Source organism: Pantherophis guttatus, chromosome 3 (assembly GCF_059756535.1).
Source record: "Pantherophis guttatus breed Tessera chromosome 3, ASM5975653v1, whole genome shotgun sequence".
Classification (NCBI taxonomy): Eukaryota; Metazoa; Chordata; class Lepidosauria; order Squamata; family Colubridae; genus Pantherophis; species Pantherophis guttatus.
The window spans coordinates 188,729,674-188,752,501 of record NC_142065.1 but is presented as its reverse complement, the minus strand read 5'-3'; the positions used below and the strand labels follow the sequence as shown (position 1 = coordinate 188,752,501).

General features: G+C 38.5%; 1 protein-coding gene across 3 annotated transcripts in view; it reads right to left on the bottom strand.

Moving 5' to 3' along the window:
• Positions 1 to 1,341: 1,341 nt before the first annotated feature.
• SDC2 (syndecan 2) overlaps positions 1,342 to 22,828 on the bottom strand; it is a 75,485-nt gene continuing 53,998 nt past the window's right edge. For all 3 annotated transcript variants that reach the window (XM_034422485.3, XM_087891367.1, XM_087891366.1), the window contains 4 exons: positions 14,322 to 14,433; positions 8,716 to 8,855; positions 4,320 to 4,458; positions 1,342 to 2,560 (listed from right to left, as the gene is read on the bottom strand). In XM_034422485.3, coding sequence (XP_034278376.1) covers positions 2,397 to 2,560; positions 4,320 to 4,458; positions 8,716 to 8,855; positions 14,322 to 14,433 — 555 coding nt within the window. In that variant the 3' untranslated portion in view covers positions 1,342 to 2,396. The remainder of the gene's footprint in view (positions 2,561 to 4,319; positions 4,459 to 8,715; positions 8,856 to 14,321; positions 14,434 to 22,828) is intronic.

Genomic DNA, 22,828 nt, shown 5'->3' with positions numbered 1-22,828 from the left:
AAATTATGGTCATAGGTTATTCCGGTCATTAAATGGCTCACCATGTGACTGGGCCCGATTTTTGCGGCAGTCATTAAGTGAATCCATTGTCCACAGTGGATGATTTTTTTTCTAGAAACCAGAAGTAAACACCAGTTTTCAGCAAAAAACATAGTAAATGGCAGTCATGTGATCACAGGACACTGGAAACAACTATGAATGTGGACTGCTTGCTGAGCATCCAAAATGTGATCACATGTGGGGGGGGGCAGCTTTGAATCTGGATTATAAATCATCCTGGGAAGTCCATGGTAACTTCAAATGGTCGCTAAGCAACCAGTTATAATCAACGAAACAAGATTTATATAGCTGAAACATTCTGAGGGATGTTTGACCTGGCTGTGGTTGAACTTTGAATGCACAGAAGCTTACGTTTTTCTTGTGTGCAGAGACCTCTGCTTGTAATTTCCTCTGTTCTGTAATTTATAAGCCACTGCAGTGAGTATACTTAAATAACCCCTTCTTGTAAATTGTAACCTCAGCGAAGAATATGATTTAATGCAGAATAACTATTTGCTTACATGAATTGATTAGATGCATTTTATTGTGATATCCTTGTTTGCTTGGCAAGAATGAGCATAGAAGTTGGGTCAGAGAAAAGTCATAAGGAAATGAAAGAGGAGATTTTCAGAGAAGCAGCAGTTGGCCAAAATTGGATTTTTTAGTATATAATATTACTATAAATTAGTTTTCAAATACATCTTAGCAACAATGGCAGAATTGCTTAATTTGTCCCATTCTCTGTTTCAGACTTCTCTCATGTACATCCGCCATACTCGGTGTCTATCAGAACAATCGTTTTGGCCAAGCTACAGATATTTTAAATCCTCCCTGCTTATAGAATAATTGTGACCCTTTTCCTTAAACTACTTAACATCAAGTTACTAATTTCAATAGCCAAGTAAGGGGTGGGGCTGGGCGTGGGAAAACCATATAAATAGCAATAGCATTTACTTATATACTGCTTCATAGTGCTTTACAGCCCTCTCTAAGTGGTTTACAGAGTCAGCATGTTGTCCCCAACAATCTGGGGACCTTGGAAGGATGGAAAGCTGAGTCAACCTTCAGCCAATGAGAGTCGAACTGCTGGCAATCGGCAGAATTAGCCTGCAATACTGCATTCTAACCACTGCGCCACCCCAGCTCTAAATATAAGCTGCATAGAAAGGCAATATTGATTTTCTACTGCAAAATGTTGCTAATGGTCTTCTGAGATCCTTATTTTCACACAAATCCCTTTGTCACATAAAGGTGCTATTTGTAATATGCAGGATGATGAAAATAAAAACCCCAAATAATATATTTCAGTATTAGGCCACATGATTTATTCAGTAGTGTTTATGCTTCCAAATTACAATTTATGTCTATCCATGTAAGACTACAAAAGTTACCATTAGAATTGTCTGTGCTTATAAAATATCAACATTTCTTTGTTTTAATGTTATATATTCATTAACACCAGTCTGCAACAAGTTACATAGAATCATAGGCACTTCAAAGGCTTTAAAAGACATTTACTTTAAATGCTTAAAAAAAAGAACAAAGGATTCAGATTCATTTTGAATTCCATCTCGTACCTTCAAATTGAAATTAATAAAAAAAAAGTGGCCAAATAAATTTTGCAGCAACTCCTTGCAATACTGTTAAGAGTCTTTGGGTTTATGTAGGCTTGTCAGTAGCTTGCTGAAAGATCTCCTATAAAGATTTGTTTTGTAAAGGGAAGTTGTAGTAGTCCAATTTTACACATTTGCCGCTTTAAATTTCAATCAAGCTACAGAAACCATTGAGAAACAAACGGGGTAAAATGTACTTTCTGACAATAAAATTTATACAAAATGGAGGTTAAGGTTTACATAGCTGAAAAAATACATTTACACTAAGTGTTACATTATCTGAATTATATGAACACAAATTGCACTAGGACAACTACAAAAAGTCATTTTATTTTTAATTTTGGAGAACAGATAAATTAATGAAATAAAAACTAACTTGTGAGAGTCATCAGACATGCTGACAAAATTAAACAACTTCCATTGAACCATCAGATAAAACAATCATTTCCACTTATGCATAATTTTTTGTAAATAATTCGGTGAACATCAACGGCTATATAAAATCATACGTTGCCACTGCTATTCACAGAATACTGCAAAATGTTAAGATTTTATTTTACATTTTTTAAAAGGAATACATGAAAAGTTTTAAATACAATGGGATCTCTTTTTTTTTTTCTTATCATAAAGGTGCCATAAAGGCTCTTTAATGAGAAAAAAGTTCTTCGTTATTCTAGGCCAAAAAAAAAAGCTTTATTTAAAAAGTTCAGTGATCTCTGAAATAGAGACACTACGTTTAGAGTTTTATGCATAAAACTCTTTAGTGGGTGCCTTCTGATAGGCAGCGCTGGAGGGTTTACGCTCCCCGAGGTCGTAACTCCCTTCGTCCTTCTTTCTCATGCGGTACACCAAAAGCAAGATAAGGAAGATTGCAAAAAGAAAGCCAATGATTCCACCAGCAATAACCGCTGTAAACAAGAAGAAAAAAAAGTTCCACTGAATTCCATGAAGTTATTTTTAACCGTGCAAAGTCTATCTTTGAGAGAAAATGGGAATTTGATTTTTCATAAGTGCTTTATTGTAACAACATGACTGACTATAACAACTTAAAATTAACATGTCCTTGGATTCAGTAACTCAGATCATAAAATGGGGATGGGAGGGAGATCACAGTATTTTCTGGAGAGAACAGTATCTAATGTTTCTTGACAGCTCAGTGCTAATCATCATTACTTTTAAGTCCTGCCAAATTCAAAATGATTTATTTTTTGGCGGCTGTATTTAGCATTGCATCCTAAGAAGCAACATTAAAGCGTGTGTTTGAATCTCATACTTGAGATTCTCCTTCTCTTGGCTACAATCCTGCACAGGTAAAGGATATTTACTTTTCCCCCAGGTTGTCACTCAAGATGTCCTCTTAGTGTTTTAATATTATCAAGATGTAAGGAAAGGTAGTTTCACTCTATAAAGTAGAAGCCTTATATCTTATGGAGGTTCTCTTATCATCCAGGTCATGGTTGTCCCAAAGGTGCTTTTCTTTTTCAAAAGGCAACTGTGCTTTCTTAGTTTTATTTCTTTTGAAAACATTTTGCTTCTCATCTAAGAAGCTTCTTCAGTTCTAATTGACTGGTGGGGAATGGAACTGTTTATAGATAGCTTTATTGATTAGCCTATAGTCCATATCAAAGCACAAGGTTCAGACACATATCACCAATAAAATCCTATACAAACAATTTAAAATAAGAGTAGGGTAAAATACAATAGTTATAGGATAAGATACAATATAATTTAATATTATTACTGGAACCAACTGCCCCCAGAGATAAGGAGAATCCAAGACCTCGGTGCCTTCCGCTGTGCCCTTAAAACTTTCTTTTTTCAGCAAGCCGGGCTGGCTTAACATTTTTAAATGTTTTTAACTGGTTTGTCATTGTTTTTTAATTACGGGGCCAAATTTATATATATCTTTTTAATAGTATTTTAATGTTTGTAGTTTATGTTTTTATTTGGCTGTACACCGCCCTGAGTCCCCAGGGAGAAGGGCGGTATATAAATTTGATATAAAATAAAATAAATACATAAATATGTAAAATAGCATAAATTGACATAAAATCTACCCAATCAGTCCCACGTATGCAGATCTCAACTGAACCATTTTGTTTAAGTACTGTGCTGTGTTAAATGTTATTTTCAGGTTCTGGCCGCACATAAAGTAAGTTGTTTTGATATGGGGATCCCAATGGGTCATTCATTTGGTATACTGACCAAGGTACCTGTCTCTCACCCCCTTATACGAGCAACAATCAAATAGGATGTGAGCCAAGTCTTCTACCGCTGCCGCTCCCCAAATGCAGACACGTTTATTGTAAGGTGTAGAATGGAATCTCCCATATCTGACCATTGTGTCAAGCTGTTCAAATCTCGCTCACCTAAATATCTCCCTAAGATTTTTTGGCAGTTGTAACTTCAACTATTTGTATTTTATGACGACTACAAAGAAAGTCCAGTTGCCTTTTGAGAAAAAAAAAAAAGCACCTTTAGGATAACAGCCTTATCTTGTTGACATAACTTACTTGGGCACAAAAGGAAAAAGGGGGAAATCTATTCAAGTGGGGAAGACACATTGTATAACCTATATAGCAATGGGTTGCAACAACCCATCAGGAACTGCTTTTTTTTTTTTTTGCTTTTTCTAAAACTAAAAATATATTGATGCATGGCCCTTACCTGCCAGAACCTCTGTTCTCTGAAAAAGGTTCTCTGAATGTTTCCGAGTAAATACATCAGTATCTTCAATTGGCTCATTTTGAGCATTTCTGTTTTCTGTATCAGGCTTAAGTATTTTTTTATCAATCTCCTCAGGTGACTGTGAGAAAAACAAGAATACCAAATCAATACAGACAAATAAAACACAGAAACATCCACACACCTACTATTCTGGCTTTACATTTCTACAGTACTGTTTCAAGGCTTGCTACCTGGCAGAGGAAAATACATTCCTTTTCTGGAAGCTTCAACTTCTGTCTCAAAACTGTTCTTGCAATTCAGTTTTTTTTTTTTTACAGACTGTATATAAAATGGTTCAAATATATTATCATACGGTTCAATAATATTTCATCTGGTAATCTGAATGTGGCGATTTATTCATTTTCTCTTAAAACGTTCAACATCAGATAGAGTTCTATGGATCGTACTGAGTCAAGGACCATTTGGTTCCTCAGGATACCTTCAATTCCACTTAACCTTGGTCAGATACTGTACTTCCACAGATTCAAAGGTTAACTGTATTTCCATTTTATCAAGACGAAACCACAGCTTGTTTGCTCTCCTCCCATCCATCCCAATACTGTCTCCAGGCACCATTTAGATGTAGTGACTCCAGCAAATTGTTGGAGGAAAGAAAAAAGTAGAGCTGCAGAGAATCTACATATTGATCACACTATGATTGAGTTCTTGGCTTCAAGCATGAAAAAAAAAAAAAGGCAAGACTCAATATAACAGGCAAGAGCTATGAGGCAGAACAAGAGTTCACACCATTACCTTCTGAATAGAACTGAAGGACTGAAGCTGTTATAATAGTAAATCCCTCAAACTTACTGTCATGGCTGTTTCCTAGACAATACACAAGCACCTGATTGGACATTTGCAGATAACTGGGGGATGGCCGGGGTGGTTGAGAGACAACTTTCCTTTGTGTTGTTCGCTCAGGAAAATCTCAGATTCAGCTTATGCTACTTCTGTAACCATTTAAGCATCAGTAAAGTACACTCTTGGCAAAACAAATGGCCAGGAGCCTTTCTACATTAGATAACTCAGTGGGGATGGCTGACACTTACACCTGCCAAATAATCTAGGATATCATACTTGGTATATCTAAAAGCAGCTTAGAAGCAGTATTTGCATTGCTTCTGCTCATTCCCTAGCTTAAGTAATCGTCCTGGAGAAGCAACCTTCTTTTTGTCACTGAGGAGTCCAGCAACCAGATGTAAATGTACCCAATTTGCATAATAATCATTTTTCTAGTTTCTTATTCAAAACTATGCTGTGCCATAAAATCATTTTTCAGAATTGAGGGATCCAATTTACACATGTACATCAGTGGTGGGATTCAGCCGGTTCTGTTTGGATCGCGCGAACCAGTAGCGGCGACTGCAGGAAGCTCTGCCCACCTGCCCGGACGCAATGTGCGACTACTGTGCATGTGCAGAGGTGGCGCATGCACTCACATTTGTGAACCGGTAGGGAAGGTAAGTGAATCCCACCTCTGATGTACGTGTGCACACAGACAGATTAATAATCATAAGTTCATATACGGAAGGAATCAAACTTCCCAAATCCCTCCAGAAATCCAGATGAGTGCAATCCTACCACAGAGTAAGGTTAAAAGTAGAAGTGGGCAACCTGTGTTCTCAAGCATGCAGCTTCTGAATTCCATTACTGTAGCCCTCTGAAACCTCTCTAACCATGACTGTTTAAAACTGAGTTGCCTATCATTTTCTAGGTGGGAAACAAAAGAAGACTATAATCCTAGCTTTTAAAAAGGCACATCACAGTTTAAAAATAACATAACATTTCTAAAACATCTCCCTGTCCCAATCACATCTACATACATTATATAGTTTCACTCACTCTGGAAGTGTAAGTCCATCCTCCAACAAATAACAAAAGCAGGTATTGGTTATTAAAAGATTATCCATTCCTTTAACCCATTCCTGATTTAAAATATACAATTGAGCAAAGCAAGAATTAAGTGCCTCTGTTTTCCTTCTTAGTACTTCTTTTTTGCAATTATAAGACTGGAAACCCTACTTTCTATCTTTTTGCCTATAGGTATGTTGAACTTGCCCATGTAAATGATAGCATAGCCAAATTTGGCTGATCTTGAAAAGTTAGGGATGGTCAGACCAAAACTGTACTTTGCGGAGAAAACACCAAGAAATTCCAGGATCATAAATTAGACTGAGAAGTTGAAAAAATATCCTGGAAAAGGGCAACGATAAACCACTTCCTTAGCAAAAAAACAAAAACCATGTTTCTTTAAAGATATCTGAAATTGAACTTGACAAAGGAGACTTTACATGTATATTGAACTGGACACAAGCATTTTGAAGCTTTAGAGTTAAAGATTCTTCACTAGAACAATCTGGTTCTGGAAAGAAAATGTCTAAACTAATGTGGGCTCCCTATTCCTAAATAGAGAAAAATACTTTTTTAAAAAACAATTCCATATGTTGTTCTATGCTTTCCATTAAAACCCTTTTCCTCTTTGCAACCAAGTTTTCAGCAAGAGAGATATAAATAACTGGAAACAGTATTGTGTGCTTAATATGGCATTTTATAAAGCTGATAGAGCTATGCAAATTGTTAAAGTTAAATGTTTTGGACTATGGGTATATTCCAAAATAACACCTTTTTGTATTGTTATAGCAGTGACATAAACTTCTGAAATACAGTCATGTGAAAAAGTACACTCCATTGAAATTTTAACTTTTTCAACATATTTCACCATACAAATATTTGACATTCAATTCAACAATATTGACAAATGAAGGGGATATAACAAGGATCATGATTATTTACATGATTTAATTTAAATAAATATAGGTGCAAATTTCACATGTGGAAAAAGTAAGTACACTCCTATATTTATGACATCTCAAATAATTACATTTAGGATCAGGTGCTAATGATTAGAACATTGTGACAGACAATCTGGGAAGAACTTATGTAATTTAAAAATCTGACATTTGAGTTTGCTCTTCTTGTTGAAGTGTATGACATCACCATGCTTAGATCAAAAGAGCTGTCTGAGACCTTCCGAAAGATTATAGATGCCTATGAATCTGGGAAGAGATTAAAAAGGTTGCCAAAAAACTGGACATAAATCATTCCACTGCCTGGAAAATCATCTACAAATGGAGATTTTAAAGAGCTGCCAACTTGGCTGCTCCAGAAAGTTCAGCCTTAGAGCAGAATGCAAGTTGTTGAAAGAAGTAGTTAAGAACCCCAACATTTTGTCACATGACCTAGTTTGCTTTCCCCACTATTGATGTCAAAGTACATGATTCTACCATTAGAAAGCAGCTATGCAAATTAGATTTACATGGCAGATGTGCAAGCAGGAACCCTTTGCTATCCAAAAAGACTATCAGGGAAAGACTAAAATTTGATGGTATAAATGTTATGGTTTGGGATTGTCTTGCTGCATGAGGCCTGGGCAGCTCCTCACAGAATTCACTATGGATTCTTCATTGTACCAAAAGTTGAGGATAACGTGAAACCATCTGTCAGAAGATTGATGCTCAGCTGCAAGTAGGTCTTGCAACATGACAATGACCCTAAACAATTCACCAAGGAATGGCTGAAAAAAGGAAATTGAGTTTTGTGGAATGGCTAAGTCAAAGCCCGCATCTAAATCCCATCCAGATGTTGTAGGGTGATTTGACACAGGTTGTGCATGCAGGAAACCCCTCAAACATTACACAACTGAAAAAAATTCTGCAATGGAAGAGTGGGGGAAATTATTTGTACTTTATCTCTGAGACTGGTAGACAATTATAGTATAAGAAACACATATGATGGTTGGTTCTGCCAAAGAGAGTACTACCAGGTATTAAAGGCAAGGTTATAGTTATTTTTTTCACAGAAGGAAATGGTGTAGTTTTGAATTAATGATTGCATAGTCAATTTTTCAGTTTTTTGCTCAATTAACATCACTTTTATCTTTACATACTGTTTGAAGATAACATATCAATATTTCCAAGTGTGTTTTAAAAAAAGAAGGCTTTACATGGGGTGGACTTACTTTTTCATATGACTGTAGCTACATAAATCTGGAGAAAGATACTGCTGTTTTAATTTTTTTAAGAATTGCTTTATGTCAGCTCACATGAAGATTTGCCTCATTTTAATAGGCATGCAGTATTTTTAACAGAGAAGAGAAAGTCCAATAGTCCTCTTAACAGACTGCACTGCTATAATATCAAATACAGTCATCCTTACAACTGACCCACAGCTTTGCACTGAAATCTAGTAAATCTTAAAACATAACCAAGTGGTATCTCTAAAATTTATTACAGTATTTGAAACAACCAAAACCGGAATCTCCTTCTCTTGTACACACCTTTGTTTGTGTAGGTACCTTGGTCTTTGTTTTCGATGTAGTTCTCTCAATCGTAGGAGCATCACTTGTTGGCAGCATCTTTGGAAGCATTCTAGTGGTCATCACTATTGTGTTTTCTTCTTCCTCTTCTTCTTCATCTCCTAGAGAGTATGAAAAAAGAGATGCAAATTTAGTTTTATACAGTTATTCTTTTTTATTGTTATATGTGCTCTCCTTAAGACTAGTTATAATAAATTTGTTAAAGACGTCATAGTTTTAAGCATTTACATGTCAAATCCAAGACATTCAGAGATGCATTTTTTTCCCAGAACAATCTCTAAGGACACTTAGGAGAAAAGGTAGAAATACATTTCAGATCTCTAGCAGAATGAAAATTTCAATCCATGTTTTCCAGACTCAACTGAAAGTAATGAAAACAATTAGTTTCCTGAACAGAAGAGTTTCATGATCTTAAAAGAAATTACAAGCAAGTCAACTCAGCAAGTTTTTGTAAGTAATAAATTCCAACAAATGACCACTGACACTAAAAGGTCTTGCTTCTTATGCTGATTATTTCCACCTATGAATAGCTTGACAACTAATTTCATCTGGTGACACAGAAAAGGTAGATATGGAAAAAGGCAGATGAGACATAGCAGTAATTTAAGGAGTTGTGTTGTTTTAAATAGGACTGTGTAAACAATTTTATGCTAGATGTTAATTTTAGAAAATTCTGGATCACAGCACATTTGATTATGTGTTACAAGCAAATCTTTAAAAAGGCCTTTGCAAGAGAAATCTAAGCATTATATAGACCAGATGTCGGGAACCTGCAAGCCTCTGGATATAACCAAAGATGATAGATGATAGAAAATGTTTAGCAACATCTGGAAAAGTACTGATTTCTCATACCTGATTTAAACCAGCAAACAAAATGACACATGAAAGCCAGAGTTAAAACCACTTAAACAAAACAAAATATTTTTCCTCTTTCATCAGCTCTGGAGGTCACAAGAAAAGGAGTCCCTTTTCCTAAAACTGCTTAAAATATAATTCTTCTGCTTTTAGTGTTTTTTAAAGCATTAACTCCATTTTGTTGCACTGGGATGTTAAGACTTCTGCTTGACTTTCATATATGATTTTAGTAAGAGGAATTGTGTTAATGTAACAAAGAGCATTGCCGCGTAGGATGTGATAATGGTGATAATCTAACCAGTGATGGGTTTCAAAAATTTTTACTACCGATTCTATGGGTGTGGCTTGGTGGGCGAGGCATGGCTTGGTAGGCGTGGCTTGGCTTGGTGGGCGTGGTTTGGTGGGCGTGGCAGGGGAAGGATACTGTAAAATCTCCATTCCCATCCCACTCCAGGGGAAGGATACTGTAAAATCTCCATTCCCACCCCAATCTGGGGAAGGATACTGCAAAATCCCCATTTCCTCCCGATCAGCTGGGACTTGGGAGGCAGAGAATAGATGGGGACGGGGCCAGTCAGAATTTTTACTACCGGTTCTCCGAACTACTCAAAATTTTCGCTACCGGTTCTCCAGAACTGGTCAGAACCTGCTGAAACCCACCTTTGTATCTAACTTGAGCTTTATAAAGAAACGCGGAGTGTACATTTTTAAATAATAAAAGCAAAAAACAAATCTTCAGAACCAATCCATAATGACTTGGCTTCTTTTCTACTATTTTCAAAATAAAATAAATGCTAATAACCATCTTCAAAACCTCACTTGTTAGGCAAAGACTTTGATTTTATACAGTATAAGGCATATCTTTGAACTTCAATTTCAGAAAATACCTTTGCTCAGTCAGAGGCTATCATTATCTATTTAGGGTAAAGAAACCTAAGAAATGAAGAAATTTCCTGTGTTTCCCCAAAAATAAGATTGGGTCGTATATTTTTTTTGCCACCAAAAAAGGCACCAGGTCATATTTTCACGGGGGTGGGGTGGAGGGATGTCGTCCACTGACTCACCTCACTTGCGCGCATCATCCTCAGCCTCTTTTCCATTGTCAGAAGCCTTCAGGAACTTCTTCTGCAGCTGGCAAGGCTTTCCTGAAGGTATCTGCAGCTGATAACTGAGCTCCGGATTGATCTGGAGCTCTGTTATCGGCTACAGAGACTTTTAGAAAAGCCTGGCCGGCCATGCCAGTGAAATGGGCCGGCAGGGCAGGTGCAGGTGCGAGGCCTGGCTACAATTGTCCAAAAGTAAGTAAACTCCACCCCCATCTCCACCCTAGCTTAATTTTTATCAGTGCACCCTGGAGTGGGCAGTCTTAATTGGGGCTTATTTTGGGAGGTAGGGCTTATATTGGGCGCATGTGTAAAACTCAAGCTAGGACTTTCTTTCAGGGTAGGTCCTATTTTTTGGAGAAACACAGTATTAGTGGATTTAAAGAAACCTCATTGGTCAAACCCTTCAATTTTAAACCTCAGTATTGTTTAGCTTTCCCTTCGCCTTATTATGGCAATTTTTTGATGTTATACTGTTATTTACACATGACAACATGAGATGCCAACGTGACAACTTTCAATATACAATGATTTATTCTTATATAGTTGGATTGTTTCCATAAGCAATACTTGTTTTGGTTATACTATCAGATTTGGGCTGCAAAATCGACATGACTACTAGATAACAGCAAATAGATAGGGAAAACATGTAGCTGCCATCTACTGGTCATTTGGATTTTGGCAGCCCAGATCTGACACACGGTAGTAAGTCCAATTTCAAGAATGCTGTGGTATTTTAAAAACTAACAGGTATAAAATTAGGGTTTGTAGCTTTTGATTCATTTCAAGATATGCACAGAAGTAAGTGCCAACGAGAAGGATTTGTGTTTTTTTAAAAGACAATAATTTGAATATATGAGGGTCATCTGAATGAAAAACTCAAATCCATTATATAGGTGTTAGCTGAGCAACAACTTTTATTTTTTCAAGTTTCTATAGGTTGAATCTAATCTAAAATTAGATTTCTATAGGTTGAATCTAATTTAAAATTAGATTCTCTCTTCTGCCTCTACCCATTGCCTGTCTGTCTGTCTATCTATACCCCACCTATTTTTACAAATAACTCAAGGCAGTGAATATACCCAACACCTTCCTACTCCTATTTTCTCCACAACAACAACCCTGTGAGGTAGGTTCGGCTGAGAGAGAGTACCTAGCTGGCTTTGGACCAGTCACAAATCCTCTTTAGCCCTCACTTCTGTGAATTCATATTATCTGAACCCATGAACACAGCTTCTTTCCCAAAATCCATTCCATGGTTCCATATAATTTCATCCAATGTGCCAGTAAAATCATTCTTATAAAACAGACATTTTTTTAAAAAAAAAATGCATCTCATGTAAACAGCATCACTGTTAGGATGCATGGCACTTGTGATATCAGATTACAAGAGTGGAATCAAACTTATTCACAGAAGCTTTTAGAGCAGTGGTTCTCAACCTGTGGGTCACGACCTCTTTGGGGGTCGAACGACCCTTTCACAGGGGTCGCCTAAGACCATCGGAAAACAGTTATTTTCAATGGTTATAGGAATAATTTTATGGTTGGGGGTCACCACAACATGAACTGTATTAAAGGATCGCGGTATTAGGAAGGTTGAGAACCACTGTTTTAGAGTGACCTTCAGCCAATCATTCTCTCTCAATTTAACTTAGGTCACAGGACTGTTGTTGAGGGAAAATAGATGTAGGAAGAAATATACACATGCTATCTATGTTCCAGATTGTACTTCTAATCAGTGGTGGGTTTCAACATCTTTTACTACCAGTTCTGTGGGTGTGGCTTGGTGGGCGTGGCATGGCATGGCTTGGTGGGCATGGCAGGGGAAGGATACTGTAAAATCCCCATTTCCTCCCGATCAGCTTGTTCTTGGGAGGCAGAGAATAGATGGGTAGAATTTTTACTACCGGTTCTCTGAACTACTCAAAATTTTCACTACCGGTTCTCCAGAACTGGTCAGAACCTGCTGAAACCCACCTCTGCTTCTAATTAATACATAAACACACACACACACACACACACACACACAAACACAAACATCCCTACACACACATATGATGCTTTCTGAATTTTCTACAGTCTATGAATTAGGTACATTCTGTACATATTGAGTAAATGTTGCCTCACACATTACAATCCGTTAGGAAGACATAAATACCAGCCATGATGATACATACAGAGAACATAGAAAGTTGTGCATTACTGAGTTGGATTACTGCTCTGTCTAGTCATTGCCATCTGCTTTGACAGCTCATACTTCACTCCTCTCTAAACCCAACAGCTGGAAGAGAAATCCAGACAAAGGTTGCTTTGCTGTCTAGGTCTTGAAGTAACTATTGGGTACACAGCAAACCCACACAGGAGTCTGTATCTCTTGTCTCCCAAATCTGATTGGAAGAAGTAAAAACACATTGCAGGTAGTTCTCGACTTACGAGAAAATTTCTCTTGCTAAGCAACAGTTGTTAAATGAGTTTTGCCTCCATTTACAACCTTTTATGCCACAGTTGTTAAGCAGATCACTGCAGTTGTTAAGTGAATCATGCTGTTCTGACCCAAACTTGATAAACCCTCTGAAGTTAACTCAAAGATTCCTTTATTAGGAGTGCCAGCAGCCCCAGCAAAAAGTTTCTCTCTCACCGCAGGCTAACAAGTCCATCTGGCTGGGAGATGAATGCCACATCTATTCATCTCCGCCCCCTGCCTTTTATCCCCAGAGCTAGGGTGGGGCTTCACTAACAGCAGTGGCTCTTCCTTCCCAAGGATCAGCCCACAGATTTCCACTGTTCTCCTCTCCTCTGCCTTCTGCACATCAGGCACTGGACCCAGCTGTTCCTCCTCTTCGTCATCAGCCACCCCCAGACCTGGGGGATGTTCACTCTCTATCTGAGGACTGATGGACGGCCCAGACTCTGCCTCTGCCTCTGCCTCTGCCAGCTCCATTATTCACTCTTCCCCGTCAGAGTTCTCAGGTTGCCTTGATGCTGACCCTGACCCCTACGCCTCCTCCTCCTCTGATTCGGCTGCTGGAGGGGCCAGTGGTCGACAGGCCATAACACATGCAGTCATTACATGTGGCTTGTACAAAGGGTGATTATATGATTCTGGGACAGTGCAACTGTCATAACTACATGCTAGTTGCCAAGTGGCCTGTATTTTGATTACGTGACCATAGGATGCTGGTCATAAATATGAAAACTGGTCATAAATGGTTTTTTTTTCAGGGCTGTAGTTGGTTGTAAATCAAGGACTAGCTGTAGTTTGCTTTGGTTTTGTGTGTAACCAAGGTTTAGAGCAGCTTTCAGGTGCAAAAACGGGATTCCGACTTGATTTCAATCTGCAGTTCTGCACTGCAGAGTGGTGGGATATTAGGGTGAAGGAGACATTCCTGGCTAATTTCAGACTCAAAAGAAAGATGTGCTTCTTCAGCTCTCCAAAAACTGGCTGTCCTAATGAGAATGGCAAGTGAGATGACCGATCTTTCCTACTGCCTATTATTTTTTGAAGAAAAAAAAACTCAAAACCTTAGCGATGCTAAGGATTTAATAAATTCTCTCATGCAACATGTTCTATAATTCATAATCCTTTCTTCTTACAGACTATTGACTTACCAGAGCCTGATCCAGAAATATAATCATCGTCATCGAATGGGTAGACTCCTGATGCTTCTTCAATAGAGCTGTTGTCAAGGTATAAGTCTTTATCAGAGGTCAGTTCTGCTCTCTGGAAATGAGCATAAAACAAATGCATCATTAGTTCACCGCCACATTACAAAAACAACCAAAACAACTTCTGATTTAGAGATGCCCTGCTGCATCAATACTGTATAAGAATGGAGGAAGCAACTGCGACAAAAAGATAGTGGCAAATTATTTTAAAATATCAACTTTTAAAATGGAACGGTGCCATGAGACTATAAATCAGAGTCAGTGTTGAAACGGATTTACCAAACAGACAAGAGAAATGGAGGATTCATTAACTGTCATCTTTGAGCTTAATGAATTTGTTGAAGCGTAAAGTTTGTATTTCTTTGGCTCAAGAGGGCATTAAAAGTTACATTAAAAATTAAAACGACCCTAGCTCCTCCATCTCTTTGGATATCTGTGCATCATAACCTCCAGGAGAATATTCCCAATGCTGCAAATTGTTAGTTGCTGACATGATCCACGTATTAGAAAAAAAGAGATGAGAGATCTCTTTATTTTCCTTTTAGGTGACAATTCACAGATAAATGAGTAAAAGCGGTAAAGGTTCCCCTCACACATATGTGCTAGTTGTTCCCAACTCTAGGAGGCGGCGTTCATCTCCGTTTCAAAGCCGAAGAGCCAGCACTGTCCGAAGACGTCTCCATGGTCATATGGCCGGCATGACTAAACACCAAAGGCGCACGGAACCCTGTTACCTTCCCAACATAGGTGGTCCCTATTTTTCTACTTGCATTTTTACCGGCTTTCAAACTGCTAGGTTGGCAGAAGCTGGGACAAGTAACGGGAGCTCACCCCGTTACACAGCACTAGGGATTCAAACCACTGAATTGCCGATCTTTCGATCGACAAGCTCAGCGTCTTAGCCACTGAGCAGTGTGGACAAGCAAAAATCTAGGGTTAGGGTTTCAGTTTAGGGCTCCAGGCTCCAGAAGAAGATATCCTAGTCTATCAAGCTTCAGCTGTACCAACATGGGGGCAAGAAGGCACTGTTTGTTTCAAGATCAGGATAAACCAAGCTTTTTTACAGCTGTTCAAGAAAACAGGTGTTTGTTGATCCTAGTTACAGATAACTGGGGTGGATTATCTCTGGCTAATATTTCGTCTGCCATTCCAATCATGTGACTAACAAAATAAAAAGGTAAATGTGTGTATGCACAAACACAGAGATATGCAGCCCACCATTCATTACAACTAATGTAATATTAGGAGTCATAGGCAAGCTTTCCAAAACAGGCACGCTCCTAATAAGAATTCTCTTTGAACCCTTTTAAAGGGGAAGAACACTTCCAAGACTACCAGATGGTAAACATTGTTCTGTCTCTTTGATAAAAGACATGAAAAGCTGCTGCTCTTGAATGCAAATAATTGATGACTTAAGTGAAGTTTATTCATATTACTTTCAAGTTTAATGTGTAAAAGTGTGCAAAAATATGATCTTAAAAAGCTTAAATCAAGGCAAATATGTTTACTATACAATATGAGATGTAACTTAGAAGTAAAAATGTGCAACAAGTATGTTTTTAAAAAGCTTAAATCAAGGTAAATATGCTTACTATGCAATACGATACGTAACGTAGAAGAAAAATCCAGCAAAATTTAGTAGGATTTACTTCCAGAACAGTTTGTATAGGTTTCCTTCTGAAGATTTAGCATTAGACTCATAAAAAAGCTGCAGAAACTCTGTTCAGCACACTTAATCATGGATTGCATTCCCATCCAGCAGTTATTATCCCACTTACACTGATATTCTTAGAGCATAAATGCTGAAAAATCCTCTGACCTAAATTCTTCACATATTATAAGGCAATGATCTTTGGTGCCCCGTTGAATATTGAATAAACAAGAATAAATCTAAATGGATGTGCAATAGATTAGTGCCCACTAAGCACTAAATACAGGTTGCTTCATCTCAAATATCTGCTGAATGCAGACATCCAGAAATAGCTACCCTATTACAAGACATCAACACATTTCAAAATGTATTTCTACTGAAAATATTTCCTGTTAGACCTATATTCAATGATACTCTCTGGTGTTAAGAAGAATAAAGTTTATAGGATGGCAATTGCTTCCCTTCCCTGTTCAGCTAACATATTTAAGTAAATAGAAGTATTCTAATATTCATTTCATAATAACTAGAGAAGAAATACGGCAAAGCAAATATAAAAAAATACTTATTCTGTCATAACAGTATTCATTTATCTACATAATAGATTCATAGCTATTTCTTTCTATGATATCTAATTCAATAAAAGATTTAGAGATATAAGAATTCTCAAAATCCTTGTAGAGATTATAACTCTCAGGATGCTTTTTGATATGAAATGCTGAGATAAAGTATTCCCTGAAATGATTTTCCATTCCTGTTCACTTTCACTACTTCTTCTTACTTGATATTTGTATAATATATATAGTGTATCTTCAGAATTATAGCAAAATATTAATGCATTTAAAACATTTTGCTAAGAATATCAATAGTTTTGATAGCATTTCATTTCTAAATAGATCTATTTAAAAGTCTGTGTAAATGTACAAATAATGGCACTGTAAGCCATACACACTTTTCTGTCATTGAGCGTCTCAAATTCTTCAGCGTCAGGAGAGTAACATTTAATAAAGGATCAAGGAAGAATCTGCCTCAGGACTCAATAAGTTTTATTAAGCATTCTTTCTACAATGAAGTTTTCAGTGACATAGAATATCAGCCTGAAATATTCCCAAATATTCCTGTCAATGCACAAAAAAAGGTTGCCTATTGATAGACATTATCATTCCCCATGATGGTACCCTATGGATTCCTAGCATTTCCAGCAATTGCTAGCTAAAGGAAGATGAATAGAGCCCCACAAACCTGGGAGGTCATATTAGTTCAAGGAAACTGAATTTATCCATTGCTTCAGTAAAGGCTAGAAGGAATGCAGTATTTATTAAGAATTCAGCTCTATGCAGAATGTGTATGTGCATCTATTTTTTTCATCCAGAAAAAAAGATGAAGACTTTCTCAAGATGAGTTGATTCCTAATGACTACATGGGAAAGGTCCATGATTTTTTTTCCCCTTGGCAACAGCAAAGAGTGGTTTGCCATTCGTTGCTACAAGAACTGTGCTCTCTGTGAAACTATCTAAAAGCTCTAAATGCAATATCCATTAGGGCCGGCCTTTCTGTAATATTTGTTATAGTTACTGTAGTTTTATTGATTTACTGTCAAAACCAAGAAACGAACAAAATGACAAAGATTGTGTATGAAAGGAATGCATTGAAAACACAGGTCTATTCGTTATCATAGCATTAAACAGCTTATATGGGTATCTTGGTCAACATAAATGTTATGCTACAATAAACAGGAGTCACGATTGGGGGGGGGGATTAGCAAGCTTTCTTGTAATTTCAGATGACCTGGTAGCTAAAATGAGAGCATTCACCTCTCAGTGACTATGCTATAGCTTAATAAAGGCATTAATAGGTAGGTTCATCAAGCTATTTACAAAGACAGTGTTTCCCTTAACAGGCAGGGGCAAATTTGGATGTCAGAGCATTAAAATGAACAAGAGCAAGAAGTCTCTTGCGAGCTGGTCAAAGATATTAGACAGATACTTGGCATGGGAGAAAGGTCTTGCAAACAGAATTACCTGGTTCAAGGAAAAGTTGTACCAATGTCATACTGAATATTATTGTCATGGGCCTATTGCTTCAGCTGTCACAAAGCTTCTCAAGGTTAGGTCAGATCAAGTATTGAGCTGATAACCTATGGAATTTTATATGTAGGTCACTAACTATCTTCCATGATGACATCCTTACAACCTGCAAGCGAAACCAAATCTGAGCCCAAATTTCAGCAAGGTTTCATGTGAATCTCTACAGGAGTGTCAAACTCAACTTCATTGAGGGCCGCAAAAGGGTTGTGTTTGACCTCAGGGGACTGACGTCACTCGTGTCAGGGGCGCCTGTGGTGGCCCAAGCGCTCTACCAGCAAAAATGTGCTCCCGAGCTCTGTTTTCGACTGCGACAGCCTCCTGCAACCCTCTGCCAGCAAAAATGGAGCCCTGGAGGGCCGCCCACAGCCTTCCTGAGCTCCGTTTTTGCTGGCAGAGGCACCGCAGGCCGGTCCTTCGCTGTTTCCAGGGAGGCCCTGTGGGGCAGATCCTGCCCCCGGGCCTTGAGTTTGACACCCCTGCATGGATATCTGCAGGAGCTTGTTGCTTTCATCAGCAGCATCATAGTGTAAACTCTGCCCCTTTTGAACATACATGTGGCATGACTTGCTTCACAGTGCTATAATGCTACTTTCATCATTAGCCCCTCCTGTTCCCACTCCTCTATGGATGCTGCTACTTTACAGCAATTAAATCAATTTCCAATCTCAGAAACAAATCAGATATATGAATTTGGACTCCCTAGCTTCAAAAGAACTTAGATAATAAAATATCAAATCTTCCCACCAGATACAAGATTCCTTGCTCTAGATATTTTTGGCAATGATTGTTACCGAGTTTGCTGCATTATAGGATAGCTTTTGAGAAATTGTGAACCTTGGTAAAATGTCAGCCTTTTGTTGTTCTTTCCAGATATTTGAAAAGAAATAGCTAGATATTTAAATACACAAATCAGAAGTTAAATTGCTGATTTTCCAGCAGAGATGACTATGACAGTTCTTTTGGGGAAAGCAATTATTTGGGTTTTATCATAGTTAACAACTATTCTTTCCTCTCCTCGACAGAGAAACAAGGCTTGAAGACTCAATCTCAGCCCAACTTTGTGAGAAGAATTAAGCTGTACCAACAGACAAGAACAAAAACAGGTCTATTGATCAGCTCTAGGTGATGAAACTCATGAACTATGACTTGCTTCACAGAATTAATTTAAAGCTGAAAAGAGAAGAGCCATGACATGTCCTGGTTTCATCCTCTGAATGGAGAGTAAGCATGCCAGACAAATCTTATTGCATTCTTTGACAAAGTGACAGAATTAGTAGACCAGCGAAATGCTGTGGACATAGTATACTTAGATTTCAGTAAGGCATTTGACAAAGTAGACCGCAACCTACTATTTGATATGATAGACAAATGTGAGTTAGACAGCATCACCACGAGATGGATTTGTAACTGTCTGACCAACTGCACTCAACATGTAGTCCTTAATGAAACAGTATCTTCATTGAGGGAAGTATGCAGTTGGGTACCACAAGGCTTTGTCTTAGGCCCAGTACTTTTCAATTATCTTCATCAATGATTTAGACAAGGGAATAGAAGGGGGAATTTGCAGACGACACCAAGATGGCAGGAATACCCAACACTCCAGAAGATAGGCTCAAGATACAGAAGGATCTTGACAGGATCAGGATCTTCAACACTGAGCCCTATCAAACAAAACGAAATTCAGTGGTGACAAAAAGTTCTACATTTAGGCAAGAAAAACCAAATGCACAGGTATAGAATAGGTAGTACCTGGCTCAATAGGAGTAACTGCAAGAGGGATTTGGAGCCCTAGTGGACAATCACTTAAATGTGAGCCAGCAGTGAGCTGCAGCTGCCAAAAAAGCCAACATAGTCCTAGGCTGCATTACCAGAAGGATAGAATCAAGATCATGTGAAGTGTTAATACCACTTTATAATGCCTTGATAAGACCACACTTGGAATATTGCATTCAGTTTTGGTCACCATGATATAAAAAGGAAGTTGAGACTCTAGAAAGAGTGCAGAGAAGAGCAACGAAGATTATTATGGGACTGGAGGTTAAAACATACAAAGAACAATTGCAAGAATTGGGTATGTCTAATTTAATGGAAAAAAAGGACTAGAGGTGACATGATAGCAGTGTTCCAATATTTAAGGGGCTGCTACAAAGAAAATGGGGGCCAACCTATTCTCCAAAGCAATAGAAGTCAGGACAAGAAGCAGTGGATGGAAACTAATCAGGGAGTGAACCAACCTACAACTAAGGAGAAATTTCCTGACAGTTAAAAAAATCAGTGGAATGACTTGCCTCTAGAAATTGTGAGTGTGCCAACACTGGACGTTCTTAAGAAGAGATTGGACAACCAATTGTCTGAAATGGTACAGGATTATCACAAAAATTGTTGTATGATGCCTGAATATAAGCATCTTCAAAAACATTCTGTTTTCTTCTCTTTCTTCTCTCTCTTTCTTCTCTCTTTTCTCTCTCTCTCTCGTCAAAGATATGAGATATGTTTAACAGTTCAGATCATGTTTATATACTTTGATAGATGACCTCACTTTCAAGAATCTCTTTCATCCCACTATGCAGAATTTTAATGTAATTTCAGATGTTTGCAACTTTTTTATAAAGTGGCTTTTTAAAAGACTTAGAATGAAAGTTTACAGCTCTTACTATATCACTATTTATACAGCCCCAGGAACATATCCATCATCAGATACACAATATGTGAATTATTGCTGTTACTTCCTCCACATTATATAGTAACTATGATAACAATCCAATCAATACAATACTAGAAGAATTTTGATCTTGAGATCTGGAGTTTTTTTGCCATAGGCCAGGGATGGCTAACCTTTTTGCCATCGTGTGCCAGGAGAGGGGGGGGCGGGGGAGGGTCATGCACGCACGTGCCCCACCCACTCCCTCTCCTGGCACATGATGGCCTGGTAGGCCCGTTTTTCTTTCTTACCTGGTTCCAGATCCTCTCTATGCATCTGGGAAGGGCGAAAACAGCCTTTCCCACTCCCTTGGGGAGGCTGAAAGGGCCCATTTCCCAACTCTCGGTGGGACAGGAAGTGACATTTTTTGCTGTCCCCAGCCTCCAGAACCTCTTTAGGAGTCTCTAGGAGCCTCTCTAGGAGTCTCTGGAGGCTGGGGACAGGAAAAAATGTCACTTCCTGTCCCACCGGGAGTTGAGAAATGGGCCCTTTCAGCCTCCGTAGGGCCTCCAAGGGAGTGGGAAAGGCTGTTTTTGCCCTTCCCGGATGCATAGAGAAGATCTGGAGCCAGGTAAGAAAGAAAAACGGGCCTTCCCCCCACCCCCAGGCCCTCCAGAGGCAGGAAACAGCCTGTTTCCCTACTTCTGGTGGGCCCAGAAGGCCGAAAAATCAGCTGGCCAGCGCGCACATGCGCCCCAGAGCTGAGCTGGTGTGCCCACTAATATGGCTCCGCGTGCCACCTATGGCACGCATGCCATAGGTTCGCCATCACGGCCATAGGCAAACACCAGATTCGTAAACTAATGTTTTTGTGTGTACAAGTATGAGTTGTAAATATTGGTTGACACTTACATAAGGAAGGCACTGCAAGTATCCTTCATTAATTGCTTCCAAACATGTAAGAATACAACATCCCCATCCCCCATAGCAAAACTGTTTGTTATTCCCATACTTGTGGACCAACAAATATCCCCATTGGCTGGAGGTCTTCAATGACTGGCTAAAGACAAAAAGTGTAGTCACCCAGTGTGTGTGCTATACTGCCATTGTCAGCCCCGCAATTTTCTTGAGTGCTCCATCTTAAAGATATTTACATTTCTGACTTCCACAACACAGAAGTCTTCTCCTTCCAAGTTGGTAATGATACTTTGACTTAAAGTACTTTTGTTGGACATAGACAGATGACTGCCAATTAACATTAATACTTCGTTCATCTCATTAAATTTGTTACTATCTATTTCAGTAGTCTCAGGGCAGCTTACAAAATCCAGTACAGGTAGTTCTCGGTGACTAACTGCCTTGTTAGCGACATTTAAATTTACAACAAAGTTTCAAAAAAGCTTTATGACCAGTTCTCATAGTTACAACCTTTGCAGTGTCTCAGGGTTACATGATCACCATTTTGGACACTTTGCAACTGGCTTCCAACAAGCAGAATTAATGGAGAACATGGAAGTGAAATCAAAAGTTGTTGTCATGTGATGTCTTGTTTAGCAACTGCAGTGTATAGCGACAGAGTTGCTGGTTCAAATTGTGGTTGGTGAGGAGTACTTGTACACAATACACAGATAATCCTCTAAATGTCCTTAACAACTCTCTAAAAGGATGCAAATTACCAGCTATCTGCAAGGAATATAAATCCTTCCATTCCCCACAACTCAGTCAGAGCTGAAGGAGTTTCTTGGATGAGAAGTGAAACGTCTTCAAAGAAAAAACAAGACAGACCTCTTGAAAAAGCACCTTTGGGACAACCATGACCTTGATGACTGAAAATCTCCATAGGCAAGTATTTGTACACCACTAAAATGGCTAAAAATATACAAGATAAGTATGCCTACCGTGTTTCCCTGAAAATATGATATGTCCTGAAAATAAGGCCAAGCCTGATTTTTGGGGTGGGCATAAATATACGCTCTCCCCCGAAAATAAGCCCTAGTGAAGGGGTGGGCATGGCCAGCACAGGAGGGAGCCCTTCCCTTTCCCGGTCACCTCAGGGCTTCTCGGCTCCTTAATC